The following is a 17,112-nucleotide window of genomic DNA, read 5'->3' as shown; positions in this document are numbered from 1 at the left end:
CTTCTGTCATTATAAACATTCAAGTTTTGCCCCACCTTTCATTTTTCACTGCACATGCGCAGTCACGGTAGATTGCTCATCGATGCAGTTTCCTTGTATCTCGTCGTCTGCTCATCGGACTTTAAATCCGAATTAATAACTCGTTTTACTTCTCATCTCGGTAAACGCATACTTCCATCTAAGAATAATAGGAGTAAAATGATAGAAAAAAATAGATAAATGTTTCACTCGTTATTTTTTGAATTGCTGCTAAGCAATGAAATGTGCTCAAAATAACTGAGTAAATTACTTTGTGTTTGATACTTTACAATGAAAGAAATGGCTGATTAAAAGAATCGCCGGAGGTAAGAAGTGTGGAAAAGGTTGTTATAGAACAAAATATTAAAATGGTTTTATTGCCACCAGGTGGCCGTATGAATAAATACATACATTTAAAGAAGAAATAACAAACTAGAATAACAATGGGTATCCAGTTAAACTGTGAATACCTAAAAACACATCTTGTCTGAATCTTCTTTAAACATCAAACTTATTGAAGGCATGCATTAGGATGCATTATTTTCAGTTAACTGGTATACACACCCTAAACGTGGATCAGACGTTATATTGCACATATGAAACTAATAAGTATTAAATCAAAAGGCATTGTTTAAGATGAAGACATACTTTATTTAATGGCAATGCCACAGAGATAAGAGTCCATCTTACTTCACATTCTTCACTTTTCAATATTCAAAAGCTGAAAAAGGTTCTCAAGTGGCTTTAATCCTGACGGAGACCACGTGACTAAATTATTTCTATCTTCTTTTTTTTTTAGTCTTTAGTCTTAAACAGTGGACATAGCTTTCAGGTAACAAGTGACCTGGAGACCCATCGATAGCATGTGTCCGTATACCTGTGGAAAGCGCTTTAACGCAATACTAGCTGCCTGATAGAAAATAGGTCTTGTTTAGAAATGGGTCATGTTGAATCTTTTTTTATTTTTATCTAAATACATTCTGTAATAGGAAACAAAAATTAAATTGGCTGAAAACATGGACCAGGTGTACAAAAAAAATGAGGGACGCAAGAAAACATTGTTTTTGAATTAATGTTTTCAGCCAGCTTATCCTAAAACCAATGTGTTCGGACATACAACCTCGCAGACCGGCGATTGCACATGGCAGAGATTGAATTGCAATTTCCTCAATGGCAAGACTTTAAACTAATAACTGCTTAATGTCCAGATATAAGCACTGCACTTAAACCTTTCAGAAACAGATTCTATAGTCGTTAGACTGTAGCCCTGGCCCTTCTTTTCCAACATCGGATATCATGCTTATAACATGGGACGCTACACAGCTACTGTAGTCTTAATGCGCAACTTAAACGTGGCTTACGTGTTACCTAGGAACACATTTGTCCATCGATCAACAACTGAACAAATAACCAAGGATTATTACCATAGCCCTTCGTAAACAGACGGGGAGCAGACAATGGCCATTTAGAACGAGCGCACTTGAGCAACGTGACAATGCTTTCAGAGTAAATTGGGTGAATGTTAGTGACCATGACTACACCCTATGGAATTTAAGGCTCGAAATACCCAAACGGTCAACGGTGGTGAAAAGATATCGTCTCGTAGCCAAATCGGGAGAGCCGCTAGCTACGCAGAGTGCAGGGGGATGACAAATTTACAGCCGAAGGGAGAATGGTACTTGATGCCCACCTCCTGGAACACGTGGCAGGGCACCCCGATGTCACAGAGGTACACCCTGCCCGCCCCCTCCGCCAGGGGCAGCGGCAAGCACAGGGACAGGGACCACTTGGCCTCCACCGCCAGCCCCTGTCCGCTGACCGGAGGGTCTATGCTGAGCACCGGCGCTCGGTTCTGGTTGGCCCAGTCTGCGGCCGCTCGGTACCAGGGCTGGTCCATCAGGAATGTGTTTTCGTGGCAGTCCAGACAGTTGATGATGAGGTCCACGGGGGAGTCCGGCAGGTCTGTGGAGAGAGGACGAACGTTTGGTGTGATGTGGCCCCAACGCTTGACCCCTGATCGACTCCTAGACAAGGCAATTATGAATGGGCTGGAACTGGTGCTTGTGTGTGCGGGCTAGAGAGAGGGGGTATATGTGATGTGCTACGCCAATCTGGTGGATATAGGTCTATGTTTAATGGAATGAATGTGTCTATTCTAAAGTATCCAATGCGTTTCATCAGTGAGACCAAAGGACACTTTTCATGCGGGACATGACAATAAAGTATATTCCATTCCATTCTATATTCTATTCCAGCCTGTGACGTACGATAAACACCCGGGCCGTACCTTTGATACTCGACACTTGTTTCCCCCCGGTCCGGCTGTAGAGTGCGAGCTCGGTGGTGACCGGGTCCAGCATCTTCACAAAGTTTGGCAGGAACAGGATGACCTCCACCTCGTGGTTGGCCAGGTGGCGCCCACAGCTGATGCCCTGCGCCCCCTGCACGTGTGGGCCACACAGCAGCGCCACCGTGGGACGCTGGTGCACATTCTTGGGCGTGAGCCTGCAGGAAGACACCGAAACAAATTCTTGTATATATATATATATATATATATATATATACATACACATACACACACACACACACAATTCAGCAGGCTCTCACGAGGACACTACTGCAACGTGGATGCATGTCATGTTGTGATCTCGATGCGCTTCAGGGCTTCACGCGTGTTCTATAGCGGCTCCAATACTTTCGGTCTAGTTGCTATGCCGATATTAGCATAGCAAACGTTATGTAAGCGGACATGACTTGCCTCCAGTTGCCCGTTTCTTAAGAGAGCTCATTTGCTTGAGTGACACATGCACACAAAACCCTTCTCAAAGCAATTAACTTCTACACATGAAAGACTAATTTGCTTTTAGAACTCTCTCTCTCTCTCTCTCTCTCTCTCTCTCTCTCTCTCTCTCTCTCTCTCTCTCTCTCTCTCTCTCTCTCTCTCTCTCTCTCTCTCTCTCTCTCTCTCTCTCTCTCTCTCTCTCTCTCTCTCTCTCTCTCTCTCTCTCTCTCTCTCTCTCCTTCCATCGGATGGAAGTTCAGGGGTACGACCGACCACTGTAGCCCCCCACAGTGGCTCTAACGTTACTACATACAGACCTACAAACAGGTATCTACATCTCACCTGTTGGGCCCACCCAGCAACGTCAACGCCATCTGACTGGCGCACACACCCGTCATCTCCAGCCGCCGCTCCAGCGAGAGGCCGTGGCGCTCCGCAGCCACCACCAGCCGCTTGTGGAGCTCGTAGGACACGCTGGGCACCACCAGCCCCGAGTCTACCCGGAGGAGGCAGGGACACGGTCAAGAGACAAACCAACCTTGAGATTTTCCAATGCTTAAAAGGTGACATATTATATATATATACATGTCCACGATGTATGACAGATAGATGAGCAAGGTTTGCTACAGTCCACTGAGTAGGCTGGTAGACTGATCTATCCAGCACACATCTAGTCGGACACGCCCACTTGTGATGTCAGAAGAGGCAGCTTTTCAAAACGGCTTGTCACACTCACACCTGGTGGTATAACATGTCACCTTCAAAACGAGTGTGGGGGGGGGGGACGTACCGGTGCAGTACTCTTTGGCCCCGGCCTGCGGCACCTTGATCTGCCTGTACACGACGGGCTTGTTCTCCAGGATGTTCTCGTCGTGCCGGTAGCGCGTGGGCGTCTGCTCTTGGGGCGTGCCGCGCGACCTGGTGCCGTTGCCGCGGCGATCCGAACCCTCGATCTCCGAGAAGACGGCGGCCTTGTCGAAGAGCGCCAGGTTGCCCTCAAAGTCGAAGTCTGTGTCCAGGCCGTCGTCCATGGCGTCCCCGAAGCACTCGTCGTCGCGCTGCTTCATGGGGCCGCCCCCGTTTTTCAGCCCGTTCTTCTTGGGGGTGGGCTGGCTCGCCCCTCGACTACTTGAAGACCCTGAACAGCCAGGGATATACAACATGTTTTAATTAATAATCATAAAGCATGAATGAGACACACTTTATTATTTGAGGGTGTGTAAATTGGGTGCCACTTTCCAAGCAACATAATTACAGAACCAAAATGAATGCCAAAGAAGAACAATTATAGCTATAAACGTCAGCATGGCCGGTGATAACAAAATGTACAAAATGTAACATTATTGTATTCTACATTACTGACGACTGCGGCTGAGGTGGGTAATGGCATCCATAACCAGTCTCATTTCGCATCGACACTTACATGAGTTGTGTCGTCGACGGAAAGCCTTGGGTTGGCCAGGCACATCCAGATGTCGCTCACCGTAACTTTTGGAGCAGTGCTGGGGAGAGTTGAGTCTCCCCTGAGCCCTGGGGTCACCCTTTGGCACGGCGACCGGCGCACTGCTAGGCTTGCTGGATACAGAGGCGCTGTTCACCGCACAGCCATTACTAATGTCCAAAATCTTGAGCTCCTTGATGTCCATCGCACTAAAGAGGACACCAGTTCACTGTTAAAAACACTAATAATGCTGTCGGCCCACAACAGTGATTTGATGGATAGATATGATAGAAATTATAGTTATCTATAATATCTATCCAACATATCTACGATAGATATCCACAATTTCTATCAAAACCATCTATAGATATGATGGATATGATAGACATACCTAGCATCCATTACATAAACAAACAGACAATGGACAGACAGAAGTACATGGAAACAGTTCATAGCGTTGCCTTACAGAGAAAACGTGTATTCTATAAGTTGCCTTTACCTAAAAGTGACCTCGGGGACGGAACACTTGACCCCATTGTGGAAGGGCTGTCTCAGGGAGATGGTCTGGCTGGTCTGGTCCACGGAGGACACCTCTCCCTGGTACACTCCGAGCGTCGGACCGCAGTTGATGGACACCAAACTACCCAACCAATCGGCTGCCATCTCCTACAACGACAGGGTACGCTGGTCAGAAACGAGAAAATATAACGGGCGTCGGGTTTTATTTGAGTGTGGGACATTAGAGGATATCAGTGGACACATCTGTGCAACACCGTTTAGCTGAGGCGCGATGCTAGTAGCTAGCCGTGTTGTTGCCCGAACTGTTGCCGCCGTTCCTGGTGATATAATCACGTACATCGGGAGGAATGCGCAGGATTTTCGAGTCTTACCTTGTTCGACACGGTCTAATGCGGGCGGCGTGCTGCCTCGACCACTGCTGGTGTCGGAACCTGTGAGTGGAAACGCCAAAGGAAACCTAAATTGCGCCTTTGAACTGTTAGCTACTTTAGCTCCGTGTGTCGTCACCCGCTGTTTCCCAAAGGGGCCGGACTGCAGACTGACGGGGGGGTTGACGGAAATACGTCACCTCCACTATCTACGACGTCCACTCTGCTGCCCCCTATTGCCCCATTGGACTAGTGCAACGCTCCAATCTACGACATCTCTTGAGAGGCATGTAAATTATACAGTTCTAAGTCTGTCATGCTTTGATAATAAGCAAAACCTCACAGATAAATGAAATAAATTAATCAAATGTATGCCTCTCATGTACCCCAACAACTGTATGTGTGAGTGTCTATCCCCCCCCCTCCAAATGAATGTATATGTGTTTTTCCATGCTGCATATGTCAAATGTGTCAAATGTCTGATGTCGTGTGTGTAAATGTCTAGGTGTTCTGGATTAGGTATCTGTGTGCCACAGATGTGTGGAATGTCTGTCTGTCAAAAAAGCCTGGCGAAAAATGTATGAACTTATGAATGACTGTGAAAAAGAATTTCCACATGGGGACATCTAATAAACTAATTAACTAACTAATAAAGGAGTTTAAGATTAATCCGACGTCTGTTTATTGCGTTTGTCAATTGAGACATTAGGCTAGCTATGTGGGCTTAGTCGTTTTATATTAGCTGCTAATGTAATTGTAGCTCTGTAATAGTTGCTTTACCAGCCAGTTGTAAGAAAACCAGCAACTTCTTTTATGTTTTTGCCTTCCTAATCCTCATTTCCACACCACATTACCGGAACAAATTGAATGCTTGATATTGTCAATAGTGCAGCACTTTCTCTCACTTTCCTGTGTTCCTTTTCATGGATCAACTAAGTCATTATCACTGTCATGTGTCAGGGCTATGCACCCACTAGAATAGAATATAAGAGAATATAAGAATATATTATTTCACATTGTTTACAACTTTGTTGTTTACTTCCTTTCTTCCTTTATTTCCGTCCTACAGTGGAGCTCCCAGAATTCCCCATGAGTCTGCAACCAGACCTGCAACCAGACCCATAGATATAAATATATCTATGACCAGACCCCTCTCGTTTCGCTTTCCATTTCCGTTTTCTACGCGTTTGTTCTTCGAAGTAAAAGTACGGATTGTGTGTTTCCAAATTAAAAGTTTGTATTTTCATTTTATCACTTCAGTTATTTTTTATTAAATTTGAAGTAATTTGAAAAGGTATAATATCTTTAAATATATAAAATGAATAAAATAGAACAAACAGTGATTGAGGTGTTGAATCAAATTCTTCCAGTATGACTTTGTATTGAGCCAGGAGCATGCAGTATTTGACACTGGGTTGTAACAATAGCATATGCTTATTATAGAACAAGACAAAAAAAAATTCTACAGGCTAACACGAATATAGTTGTACAAATAACCTCTGAAAATTGTACTTAAATATTACATTAGTTCCCACTTCATTTTAACACTCACTGCTCTCTATATTTTAAACATTAACTCATTACTGTTGGTTTGAGATGCAGGCCCCTCTCAGAGAGGTAATTAAGTCTGTTATTGGTTCACACCATCGTACGTAGAGATGATCTCAACACTAGTAACAAACAGCGAACACCAGATTTAGCCGGTGAGGTTCTCTGTGGACAGCACACCCAACCAAATATTTCTGTGTGTTCTGGTTACCATAGATACTGTGATTATGGTGTGTGTGTGTGGGTGTGTGTGTGTGTGTGGGTGTGTGTGCTGAACGACTCACAATCAGATGTATTAAGCGGGTAACATACAATGAAAATATATTCCAGACTAAAGGAGGGGATACTTTCAGACATTATTATTGCAGAAACAATATGATACCAAAAAACCAAAAGGAATTCGAATTGACAGTTTGTTTCTAGTTACCAAGCTAACAAGTGGTGGAAAATCCCAGTCACATCTCCGAGAATAGTGTCACACTTGCTATACGACTGGAGACTGTGATCATCATCATCTAGCTCTCAAGCATCCCGGGCCCCTCTCGCACTCTGAAACAACATGTGGGCCGATGAAGACCGCAGCCTCTCCTACAGCAGGAGCAGGAATGACTGGGAGTCCAGCTTCTCCAAGAGCTCCACGCGATCCTTCAAACCTTCCGGCCTGTTGGCCCTCTCAGATCTGGACGTATGGGACGACGCGTGTCTATTTAAAGCACAGGTGAGAAGACAGGTCATGTCCAAGACAAGTGTGTGTTTTCCTGTAGGTTCAAGTGTGATTCTGTTCTGTCTAAATGATCAGAGTTCAGATCAGATCATTTTTTTGTTTTGTTTTCTTCTCAGTCTTCAGCGCATAGTGGCATGGCTGCTGTCTCTGAGTTAGGGCTTCTGTCAAACCACTGGTGAGAGAATAAACGTGTACATGCTGTTCAAATAAAGATGCACGTCACTGCCATGGAGTGGTTTGTTGAAAGATTCACCCGATTTTCTGGTTGCCTTGGATTTGAACTCTTTCAAATTCTTTATTGTTAAATGCAGCCTGTTCGGCAGCACTGTTGGTTTCGGACCGAAGCTGCCAAGCATGAGGCAGTGGATGTCAATGTCAGACCTGGTTCCGGAGACCGTCCCCGGCTTCTCCGTGGAGCCACCGCGGGGGGGGGAGCTCCGTTCCGCCCAGGGAGAACGGGGCTCCAGGCGGGCGGAGCTGGTGCACAGGCTACAGGAGGCCCAGCAGCGTCTGGACGACACAAACAACCTCATAAAGAGCAGAGGCCAACCACGGCACAGCATTAAGACTACAGCGCAACTCCTGGACGTGAAACACAAGGTACGAATAGAATAGATATGGGACCTCAAGAGGAATGTGTTTTCAGCTAAATACAACTATTTAAATCGTAGCTTTTGTTCCCTCCCTGTCTCTTATTACAAGACATACTGTTAACATTATATGTGTTAATCAACGATCAAAAACCTCACTTGTTTTCAGCCTTTGGCGGAACCCTGTGACATTTAGCGACATTCTCTTCCCTTTTACTTCTTCCCTTTCTGCCAAAATATGTTTACCCAGACCCTGAATGAGTGTGTACATTGTTGTTCCATTATCAGAACTTGGTCATCTACAGTCAATTCTATGTAACACTGAAACTGTTGTCTGCTAGTGGATCACATGCTTTTTACGCATATATGTGTCTCCGCTTTATGGAGGCAGGCAAACCTCCAGCAGCAGGCCCAGGGTGTGCGTCTGAGGCAGCAAGGGAAGGCTCAGTATAATGGGGAGGGGTTTGCTCAGCTCCGTGAGCAGGAGAACCAGGGCCAGGAAACCGCCCTGATCAGGGAGGCCATGAAATCCGTCAAAGAGGTGAGACGGTTGGAGGGGGACGCAGTCACATGCAAGCTCCACCACATCCTCCGCACATGAGTCACACTCTAACTTCTTGCTTAACGTCAGCTCAACGAAACATTGAGAAGTGAACTCAAGATGGTCAAGCAGAGCCTAGAGACGTCCCAGGCTCAGCTCAGTGAGCTCAGGGCGGAGAGAGATAGCCACGCCCGTCAGATGTCTGCGCTCCAGGGCCAATGCACCCAGCTGATTCAGGAGAAGGAGGAGATTCTGGGTGACCGTAAAGCACGTGGACGAGAGGAGGAGCTAGCAGAGTGGACGGAAGAACGCAGAAAGCTCAGGTGAGATATTGACATCATTCATACATGAGGTCATCCAACAGGCAACATGCTATTGGAGTGCCTATGGGTTATCGATTTCCAGTCGAAAGGTACTAGGTTAAAATCCCTATGTCAAAACTTGCTTTTAGGCACTAGACAGATGATGATGGCTACCAACTCCTTAATGTATCTGAATTCACTTTAAGTTGCTTGGGAGAAATGTACCAAGTACATTACTTAATGGCAGTAAATAGTAACATTGTCATAAAAACATGTCACGTCCGCAGGGAAACATTGGATGCTCTACATGCAGAGCACCAGAGGCTGCAAGACCGCTGTCTGTGTCTGGAGTCTGAGGTCCTGGGGAAGGAGGAGCAGCTCTGCGTGAAGGCACAGGAGTTTCGTGAGCAGGAGTCTGAGAGACTCAGGGGCAAGGAGGAGCTCAGGGCCTTGGCCTCATTCTGGAATGAGAAATGGCAGGCGGCTGCGCTTAGTCTGAGCTCCACACAGAGGGAGTTAGAGGCCATGAAACAGCAGGACCCTGGACACAAGGTTAGACTTGGCTGTGTGCACACAACTCCATGTTCAGACTTTGTTGTGCACCAAAGCAGAATTGGACTTACAACTTCTTCATTTCCTTTTGAGAATATATACAAATAAATAAATGAAACCAATGAATGTACACTATTCATATTATGCAGGGGCCTTGAGTCTGGTCTCATCATCAGTTGGTCTATGTATTTTGCCAATAATTGCTTTCTACAAGAACCGTGATTAGGATTCTGTCTCTGAACTGAATCATTTCAGCTCCAGGAGGAAGCTACGAGACTGGCCACTGAGGTTCAAGGACTTCAAACTGAGCAGGATAGAGACAAGTGAGCATATTGACTTCATGTAATGTTGAATGCACAATCTCTATTTGTAAGAATACAGTCACTAAAGTCAAAACTAAAGTCAGTCACTAAAATTGTTTTGCCTTCAAAGAGAAGAAATTGAGGCGCTGCTTCTGCACAAAGCTAACCTTGAGGCAGAACTTAAAAGGACCAAGGTAATTTATAAAGGTTTACATCTTTATCAAACTAAACAATGACTGTAATCTGAGACAGATACTCCTCATTCATTTGCATACAGAGGGAGACTAATTCAATTCTGCGTGTTGAACTGGACGCATGCAAACAACAACTGGAGCTGGAAAAGAACAGGAGTAAGGAGCTTGTTCACACGCAGAGGGGTAAACGCCCAGGTACATCTGTCAATGTATTGACTCAGTATAAAAGTCAAATAAAAGTGAATAGAGGGAATTAATCTCTTAAACTCTTGTGTATATTTTCAGTTGGTGAGGCTGTGCAGACAGTAGACAAAGAGACGATGACGATGTAAGTGTAAACCAAGAATGTGTAAACATTATGTCATCGGCCCATATGCTCTCTTCTTGTTTCTCTGCTCTGTCTCTGAAGCCTGTCTTCTTATCTGTTTGTTAAGACTCAGCATGCCACCCAAGATAGGGCAGCCCATTGGAAGCCTGAATGATCCTTCACTGGTAAAGAGGAGTAGACATGCATAAGTGGATTTACTACACAGATAAAACAAATGTACACTAATCTTCTTGCAGAGGAGAATGTATTGGACCTGCATTGGATCACAGTCCCTCCCATTATAGAGCAATTTAGTCTGAATTATGCCATCATGGGTTGAAATTAAGTGTGTTTCTTCTTTTATATTGGCAGGTTAATTTGGAAAGCACTGGGGCTCCAAGTATGGCACAACGGCTGGCAAACATGCAGCTGGAACTGAAGGAAAAGTATGTTACATAAATACAGACTATTTGCTGTGACTATTGTATGATTTGTTTGGGATATGTCGGAGGATCCCCTAACACATGAAGTCCTTCATGTGTTAGGGAGCATGCTTTGGAGATCCAAGAAATACTGAGAGAGGCAGAGCAGTCGGAGGCCGAAAGTATGATTTCTGCATTGAAGCTGAAGGTAGAGTTTCAGTTCTCAGTAAATAGAAGAAAAATGTGATAAAAAAAATTGTTGGTCATGTGTATGCTTTCATTTCATAATTTATGTTTCTGATGAGCTTGCAGCTTGTGAAATTGAACGCTGCCCAGGGGTCACAAACACTCACCAAAGTTCACTTGGTAAATAGAATACTGCTAAGAGAAATGCTGGTGAATATTGTCTTAAAATAATACATTTCACTTGCATAGGACACCGATGATAGAACATCTTCGGAAAGACAGAACACGAAAACAATCAGTCCAGTGGACCACGACAGACAGCGCAGAATGGTCACAGAGCAGGTGAGAACAACAGATAAAGAATTCATTCCTTTCATTGTTGGGAACACACCGCCTTTAATTTGAAAATCTGTCTTTGTCTCAAATGAAGTTAAAAAACCTCTTCAAAGAGCGGAAAGACTCAGGGAAGGCCTGTGACAGTCTACTGGCGGCTGAAACCCATGAGTGTCCACAACAAGAGTTGGCAACCAAGTCTCAAGCCATCAAGGTACAAATGATACTTAGGAAAAACTTAGGTGAAAATATTAGGTAATGCGTTTTCTATACAGAATTATGCAGTGTGCTTTAGGGCTGTAAATCGTGTTTCCATTGTTTGACATACACTGCAGAGTCAACGGCAACAGGAGCTACTGAGGTGTAGAAATGAGCTTTATGGCTCAGGCCTGGCGCCTGTATCTGAGGAGGATGAGGAGGAGGAGGAGGAGGAGATGAAAGATACAGAGGAAGAGCAAGGATGAACCAGCCTAGTGCACTCCACCACCAGAGCAGCTGGGTTGAAATACTTTGAATAAAGTTGATTCGATAATGGCTGAATTCATAACCATTCTGTCGCATTTCCTGTCACACTACTTCTTCACGACCATTCTCTCTCTCTCTCTCTCTCTTTCCGACACCACATCCCTTAGTGATAAGTGTGTGCATCTGTAGGCTGTAACTGTGACTCTAACACACACACACACACACACACACACACACACACACACACACACACACACACACAGACAGACAGACAGACAGACAGACAGACAGACAGACAGACACGATGACTAGATTATGATTGCTTTTCACAAAGAAACTCACACATGCCGACACAGAGAGTGTTTATCCATGCTGCTTCTCAGAAGCATCACTGCTGCAGATGGATGCTGACTGTAGTGTGACTGTAATCTCTCACACATTTCACTCTTCACTGGGTTAATAGCTGGATTTAGAGCCCAGGCGTGACCAGGTCAAATGGTTTGGATATGTCGCTTTCCTCTTTTATGTGCTAGCTGGATAGACCGGAGCTCTGTTAGCTGATAGTCACAGAAATTGCTAAGAAAACAACGACAAACTGTGATGAAAGATAAAGTATGCTTTTATACAATTGGCTGCATCGACATTTGCAGTGGTTTGAATAATTATGGCTTCATTATTATTTTGTTCTGTGTGTCATAACCAAGTGGGTGAACGTTTGTGCAAGATATGTTGATGTTCATAAAAACTTGATGAAAATACACAATCTTAATATCATATCCCTTTTGTTACACACTTATAACAGCATTCAGAGTGGAACACGAAGACCGGGGTGCAATATGGACAGTACAATTCATTCATACAATTCATGACAGTAACTGAGACTTGTTACACAACGCTTGCACCTCACAGGTTAACACACCAGTGAGTACACCCCTAGACCCTTGTATGTCCCAGTGAGGTACCCCTCCTCCGCCACCAGAGTGTATCCCCCACCTTCCCTGTAGCCAGTACGCACCAAACACTGGCTGGCTGTAGGAGACGACCACGTCGCGATTCGACGAGTTGTGTTCATTGTAGACGTCTACAGAGGTTCTGGCTGCACGGTGTGCCACTGAGCACGCTCCACCTGTCCCTGACTACACATCTCCCTCCAGTGTGCACGTCCCGCCTCCGGTGCCTCTGAGCCAATCAGGACTCGACCAAGCACCGTACTCTGGTTCTGCCCGTGTAGGAAAGAATGAGAAGAAGAAATGTTCAAGGTTGAAAGTTGTGTGTGTGTGTGTGTGTGTGTGTGTGTGTGTGTGTGTGTGTGTGTGTGTGTGTGTGTGTGTGTGTGTGTGTGTGTGTGTGTGTGTGTGTGTGTGTGTGTGTGTGTGTGTGTGTGTGTGCACGGGGGGGCGGACCGATGGTGCAGATGATGCCAGTGTTGCGGGACACGGCCGGCTCTGAGTCAATGTCCAGGAGGCACATGTGCTCCAGGTGGGTGTCGGCCATGGCAGCCAGGAGCTGCTGGGTCTTGCTGGGTGTGTTTGTGTATATACATGTGAATGTATTGCATTGTAATCTCTATGTGGGGATACTTGCCTGCATAACGACGAGCTCCAGGTTTATATGCATGTGACTGAGGTCTCCTGGAGGGAGGTCGAAGAGGAAAGGGCTGTTCCACCCTGTGGTCCTTTTGGTGGAGATCAACTTGCCTTCATGGTGCAAGTTCATCACCATCTGGTAGCCTACAGCAATACACACAGTCGCAAACTGTTCCATGATTGACGACAACGTATTTAATTCACCGAGTACATTCTCTCATTGTCCTGAGATCATTTCAATTGAAGAGTTTTCATTTTCTTTCCCCAATTCCCACAACGATATATTACTGAAAATCCTGTCAGAGATTTATAAAGTACCTTCTTCTCTTATCTTATAAACCTTTTACTAGTATGATTAATTCTGTGATATTACATGACCTTTCAGTCATTGTTTATGGAAGACAGACAGTGTGTGTATACGGCATGTGTGTCTGCCGATGAGTTGAATCAGAGATGTGTTCTATACAGAGACCAGGGACATTGTCTGGATTGTAAATAGTGAGAGAGGGATTACTGGGCCATGTCATTAAAAAAGGGGGATGATCCTCATCCTGTCTGATGCTGTACGACAACATTTAATCTCCAAACATTAAAAGCAAACATAGGGACTTACTTTACCTCTGCGCTTAAAAAGAAAAATCGAGTGCAACTCACGCTGCTTGCATAATACATCTATTGTAAAGAAGCATTGCATGACTACATGCCTTTTGAACCACTCTGTTAAATCCACGTCCACCGCCCTCCGCTTTGACACATCCACTGTGGACCGCACGCCATTCCCTTACCTGGAGCAGCAGGCCAGCGGGACAGGCTGTCTAGCTGGGCTACTTTAAGCACCATGGCTTTGATGCGATGGGCCAGGGTCTGATACTGAAGCAGAATGAAGAGTTGAGCTAAGATCTGTGGCGAGCAACTAAGCCCCGGCTTGCCCAACGGCGGCGCTTCCACGGAGTTCACACTCTGGGGTGAAAGGACACAAGGTCACGGGATACAGATAGAGAGAGAACATAATCAGGGCAGTACTTATGGGCTTGTGCTTTGAACGACGCATGGAGTACTACATCATGAGTACTACATCATGTTAGAGCATACAGCATTTTATATGTTGTTCTTCTGGAAATAAATCATTTGAGTCCACACAGAAGATATTGTTTACGATGTTAACACACTGCAACACCTCTTCCTCGTCGTGCGCGCACATTCAGCGGGCCATTACCATTTTCCGTGCACTACACTTGGTGGCACTGAGTTCTTTAGTGAAGTGAATCGGATGATCTGCTGTCCATTCTTTGTCTGCACACTGGACCTCCAGCTCCCCCAGCAGGGAGCCCTCGGCCCGCGGGGGGCCACGCTGCGTGTGCAGAGACAGCTTGAGCGTACCACACCGGAGCTCCTCCACAGAGCCCACGCTCAGCACCAGCACCAGACTCTGGGGCTGGGAGTCCAGGCCGCCGTTATGCCCAGAGGCCCTCCCAGCCCCGGGGCGCAGGCTGCCCTCGGCCCACACGTCCTCCAGGCGGTGGCTGCTTCCCGCTAGGCTGTGGATGGTGACGGTGAGGGCGCGCTGCTCCGGGGAGAAGGCCACGGTGAAGTGAATCCAGGGGTTGGAGCTGGCCCCGCCGGCGGTGGGTCTGGAGCCGTAGTACAGCGAGGCCAGGGGGATGGGCTCCTCCGCCGTGGGAGGAGAGGCCCCACCGTGGCCGGTGAGCCGCAGGCGCTCGCTGTACGAGACCTGGTCCCCCGTCACCGTGCAGCGCCGCTCCAGGGCCCGGCGCGTCTTGGACCACAGCCCCAGCCTGGGGAAGGAAGTCAGGGAGGCCCGGCCGCGCTCGGCGGGCTGGGGCGAGTGACACGGCGGCGTGCCACGGGGCGAGGAGCGGGCGCAAGGCGACGCGGTCAGCGAGGCGAACACGTCCTCCGAGGGGGTGGAGCAGGAGCTGGAGGGGTAGTCCAGAATGTCGCCGTCCAGCTCCTCGTACGGCTGCCCGGCGGCGGCGGCGGCGGCGGCGGCTGAGGGCGCCGGCGGGGGCGGGTCCTGGGGGCGAGCAGCGGGGTCCGCGGGGGCCGGGGCGGACGCGGTCACCCGCTCTTTGTGGTCGGACGGGGGGGTCCGAGTACTCCGCCAGCACAGGACGCAGCCCAGCATCAGACACAGGCAGAAGACTATCAGGCCCGTCAGGAGGAGGATCTGGAGCTGGACTGGGGGGAGTGAAGTACAAGTATCATCAGGAATGCCTGCGGAGTATCTTAAAGAGTTTCAGTTTCAGAAGCACACCTTGATCTCTGAGCGGCTAGTGAGAATAATGGCTGACACTCATGACCCTGACGTAGAATTTGCTACCTTTAAATTACAAGGAGGAGGAGGAGGACCGTGGGGAACCGTACCTTCTAGTTGTTTGGTGAACAGGACCTGCACCAGGAGCCAGAAGAAGAGGATGACCATGATGCCCTCGATCATGCCCTTGCAGCAGAACATCAGCACGGACTGCCACAGCGGCTGGCCCGGGTTCTCCTCGTCGTGGTAAGGCATGGTGTCGACGGAGGGAGGAGATCCTGAGAGACACAGGGAGCCAGCAGAGCTGCTCACGCCGCGTCCATCTCCCCCACTCAACAGAGGATTACCATTCTCTCTGTTGGTAAAAAACGATGCATTCTAGTTATGGAAACCCCTCCGGGGTTCAGGAACAGCTGGGGGTGGGTGGGTGGGGGGGGGGGTCAGTCCGAGATGTTGCTTTCGAAGTGGCGTCAAAGTCTTGCAGTCACACAAACCAAACACCTGCTCTGGCTGCCACCACACTTACTGGATGGCTGGACATCATAGAGCGGTCAGTTGGCATGGGCAAGAACACAAATATAAAGTAAACATCACGTTATATCACATTCTAAGAAGTTACAGCTACGTCTCTAAAAAAGAAGAATCATTCTTGTTCATGGATTTGAAGAGTGTCTTGTAGTCCAAGCTGTCCTGTTGCAACAGGACAACAGTCTCCTACGCCAGTGGGACCAAGCCAGCTCTGGCTAGGGGGCGGAGCACTGGGGGGGGGCGTGGCAGGGGCGGTCCACTCTTTAATATCTCATCGCTGTGACGGCAGTGTATCTCCGGCAGTAATCCAGGAAGCCTATAGTCCTCATTGCCGGAGGAACGTCCACCCTGGCAGTAAACCAGCACAACCCCCTCCCCCACCCCAAGCTGTTGCCTTACATTAATGTATCCAGTTCTGAGTTAGATGTATGGCACATAACGCAGTGACGGGATTTAACTTGTAACTCTTCGCTCACGTGCGTGCAGACATACTTGACCTTGTAGACTAACACTTGTGTTGTGTTAAATATACAACCTTTTGAAAAGGAAGACATACTTCCAGGTCATGCACACATGTGACATATGTGACGTGAACCATTCCCGAGAAATAATATGCATGTATTTCAATAAAGTAAAGAAATGTGTGTGAAGTTTTGATGGTGTGATCGGGCTTGATGGTTTTTGTTAAAACGAAATATACTCACAGGATCTACTGCTACCACCAACCTGCCTTGTACTTAAAGTGTGTGTGTGTGTGTGTGTGTGTGTGTGTGTGTGTGTGTGTGTGTGTGTGTGTGTGTGTGTTCATATCGAAAATACATAAAACACAAAAACACCCAGGTTTTCACAGTAAGACATTTTATTGCATTGAGAGATTCATGTCCTTTTGATTGTCCAAATATACATTACACCAACTCACTGCACTTATGTATTACTCTGAAGGAATGAGGTAGTGCGTTTCAGCGCTCACTTGACAAAACCTAAAATATCTTTCAAGTCAAAATGTGAGGTCAATAAACATATATTCTCTTGAGTACAGTATAAAACGAACACAACCAGTAGAGACTCAAAACGACACTGATGAAAGAACCTGGCTTACCAATTAAATTCCTGAGAAAGCGACTTTCCA

The 17,112-nt window shown here is 46.8% G+C and overlaps 3 protein-coding genes across 5 annotated transcripts; 1 reads left to right on the top strand and 2 right to left on the bottom strand.

Annotated features, from left to right (window-relative positions):
- Window positions 1–661: 661 nt before the first annotated feature.
- On the bottom strand, window positions 662–5,270 carry edc3 (enhancer of mRNA decapping 3 homolog). 3 transcript variants are annotated; one of them, XM_084476934.1, is made up of 7 exons: window positions 5,132–5,270; window positions 4,741–4,925; window positions 4,224–4,450; window positions 3,591–3,938; window positions 3,143–3,296; window positions 2,306–2,523; window positions 662–1,980 (listed from the first exon to the last, which is right to left on the bottom strand). In XM_084476934.1, the coding sequence occupies exons 2-7, from the start codon at window positions 4,902–4,904 to the stop codon at window positions 1,646–1,648; spliced, it is 1,446 nt and encodes a 481-aa protein (XP_084333060.1). In that variant the 5' UTR covers window positions 4,905–4,925; window positions 5,132–5,270; the 3' UTR covers window positions 662–1,645. The 3 variants fall into 3 exon arrangements, with proteins under 3 accessions (XP_084333060.1, XP_084333059.1, XP_084333061.1); XM_084476933.1 differs by having other exon boundaries at window positions 4,741–4,907; XM_084476935.1 differs by having other exon boundaries at window positions 4,284–4,450; window positions 4,741–4,907.
- Window positions 5,271–8,561: 3,291 nt separating this feature from the next.
- LOC311356881 (uncharacterized protein) lies at window positions 8,562–12,222 on the top strand. Its single transcript, XM_084476734.1, has 12 exons — window positions 8,562–8,854; window positions 9,121–9,385; window positions 9,641–9,708; window positions 9,818–9,881; window positions 9,965–10,076; window positions 10,167–10,209; window positions 10,316–10,373; window positions 10,561–10,634; window positions 10,734–10,818; window positions 11,046–11,138; window positions 11,227–11,343; window positions 11,465–12,222. Exons 1-12 carry the CDS (start codon window positions 8,652–8,654, stop codon window positions 11,591–11,593), a joined length of 1,311 nt encoding a protein of 436 aa, XP_084332860.1. The 5' UTR covers window positions 8,562–8,651; the 3' UTR covers window positions 11,594–12,222.
- A 453-nt stretch (window positions 12,223–12,675) lies between these two features.
- Window positions 12,676–15,710, bottom strand: LOC311357270 (uncharacterized protein; the record flags this gene model as incomplete). Its single annotated transcript, XM_084477174.1, has 5 exons — window positions 12,676–12,813; window positions 13,179–13,324; window positions 13,966–14,140; window positions 14,397–15,379; window positions 15,566–15,710. The coding sequence occupies 5 exons, from the start codon at window positions 15,708–15,710 to the stop codon at window positions 12,676–12,678; spliced, it is 1,587 nt and encodes a 528-aa protein (XP_084333300.1).
- Between the last annotated feature and the right edge of the window lie 1,402 nt (window positions 15,711–17,112).

The sequence above is a fragment of the Micromesistius poutassou genome (genome assembly GCF_964030765.1).
Source record: "Micromesistius poutassou genome assembly, chromosome: 13".
NCBI lineage: Eukaryota > Metazoa > Chordata > Actinopteri > Gadiformes > Gadidae > Micromesistius > Micromesistius poutassou.
This window is presented reverse-complemented; position numbering and strand designations above follow the sequence as displayed.

What these genes read in the sequence shown, in the direction of transcription:
- edc3 (XM_084476934.1), bottom strand. Translation starts at nt 4,904, where the DNA reads ATGGCAGCCGATTGGTTGGGTAGTTTGGTGTCCATCAACTGCGGTCCG. An exon ending in CCGTCGACGACACAACTCAT is followed by an intron (nt 3,939 to 4,223) that starts GTAAGTGTCGAT and finishes CTGGCTGTTCAG; the next exon opens with GGTCTTCAAGTAGTCGAGGG. An exon ending in TTGCTGGGTGGGCCCAACAG is followed by an intron (nt 2,524 to 3,142) that starts GTGAGATGTAGA and finishes GTCTTCCTGCAG; the next exon opens with GCTCACGCCCAAGAATGTGC.
- LOC311356881 (XM_084476734.1), top strand. Translation starts at nt 8,652, where the DNA reads ATGGTCAAGCAGAGCCTAGAGACGTCCCAGGCTCAGCTCAGTGAGCTC. An exon ending in GCCTGAATGATCCTTCACTG is followed by an intron (nt 10,374 to 10,560) that starts GTAAAGAGGAGT and finishes TTATATTGGCAG; the next exon opens with GTTAATTTGGAAAGCACTGG. An exon ending in CAGCTGGAACTGAAGGAAAA is followed by an intron (nt 10,635 to 10,733) that starts GTATGTTACATA and finishes TTCATGTGTTAG; the next exon opens with GGAGCATGCTTTGGAGATCC.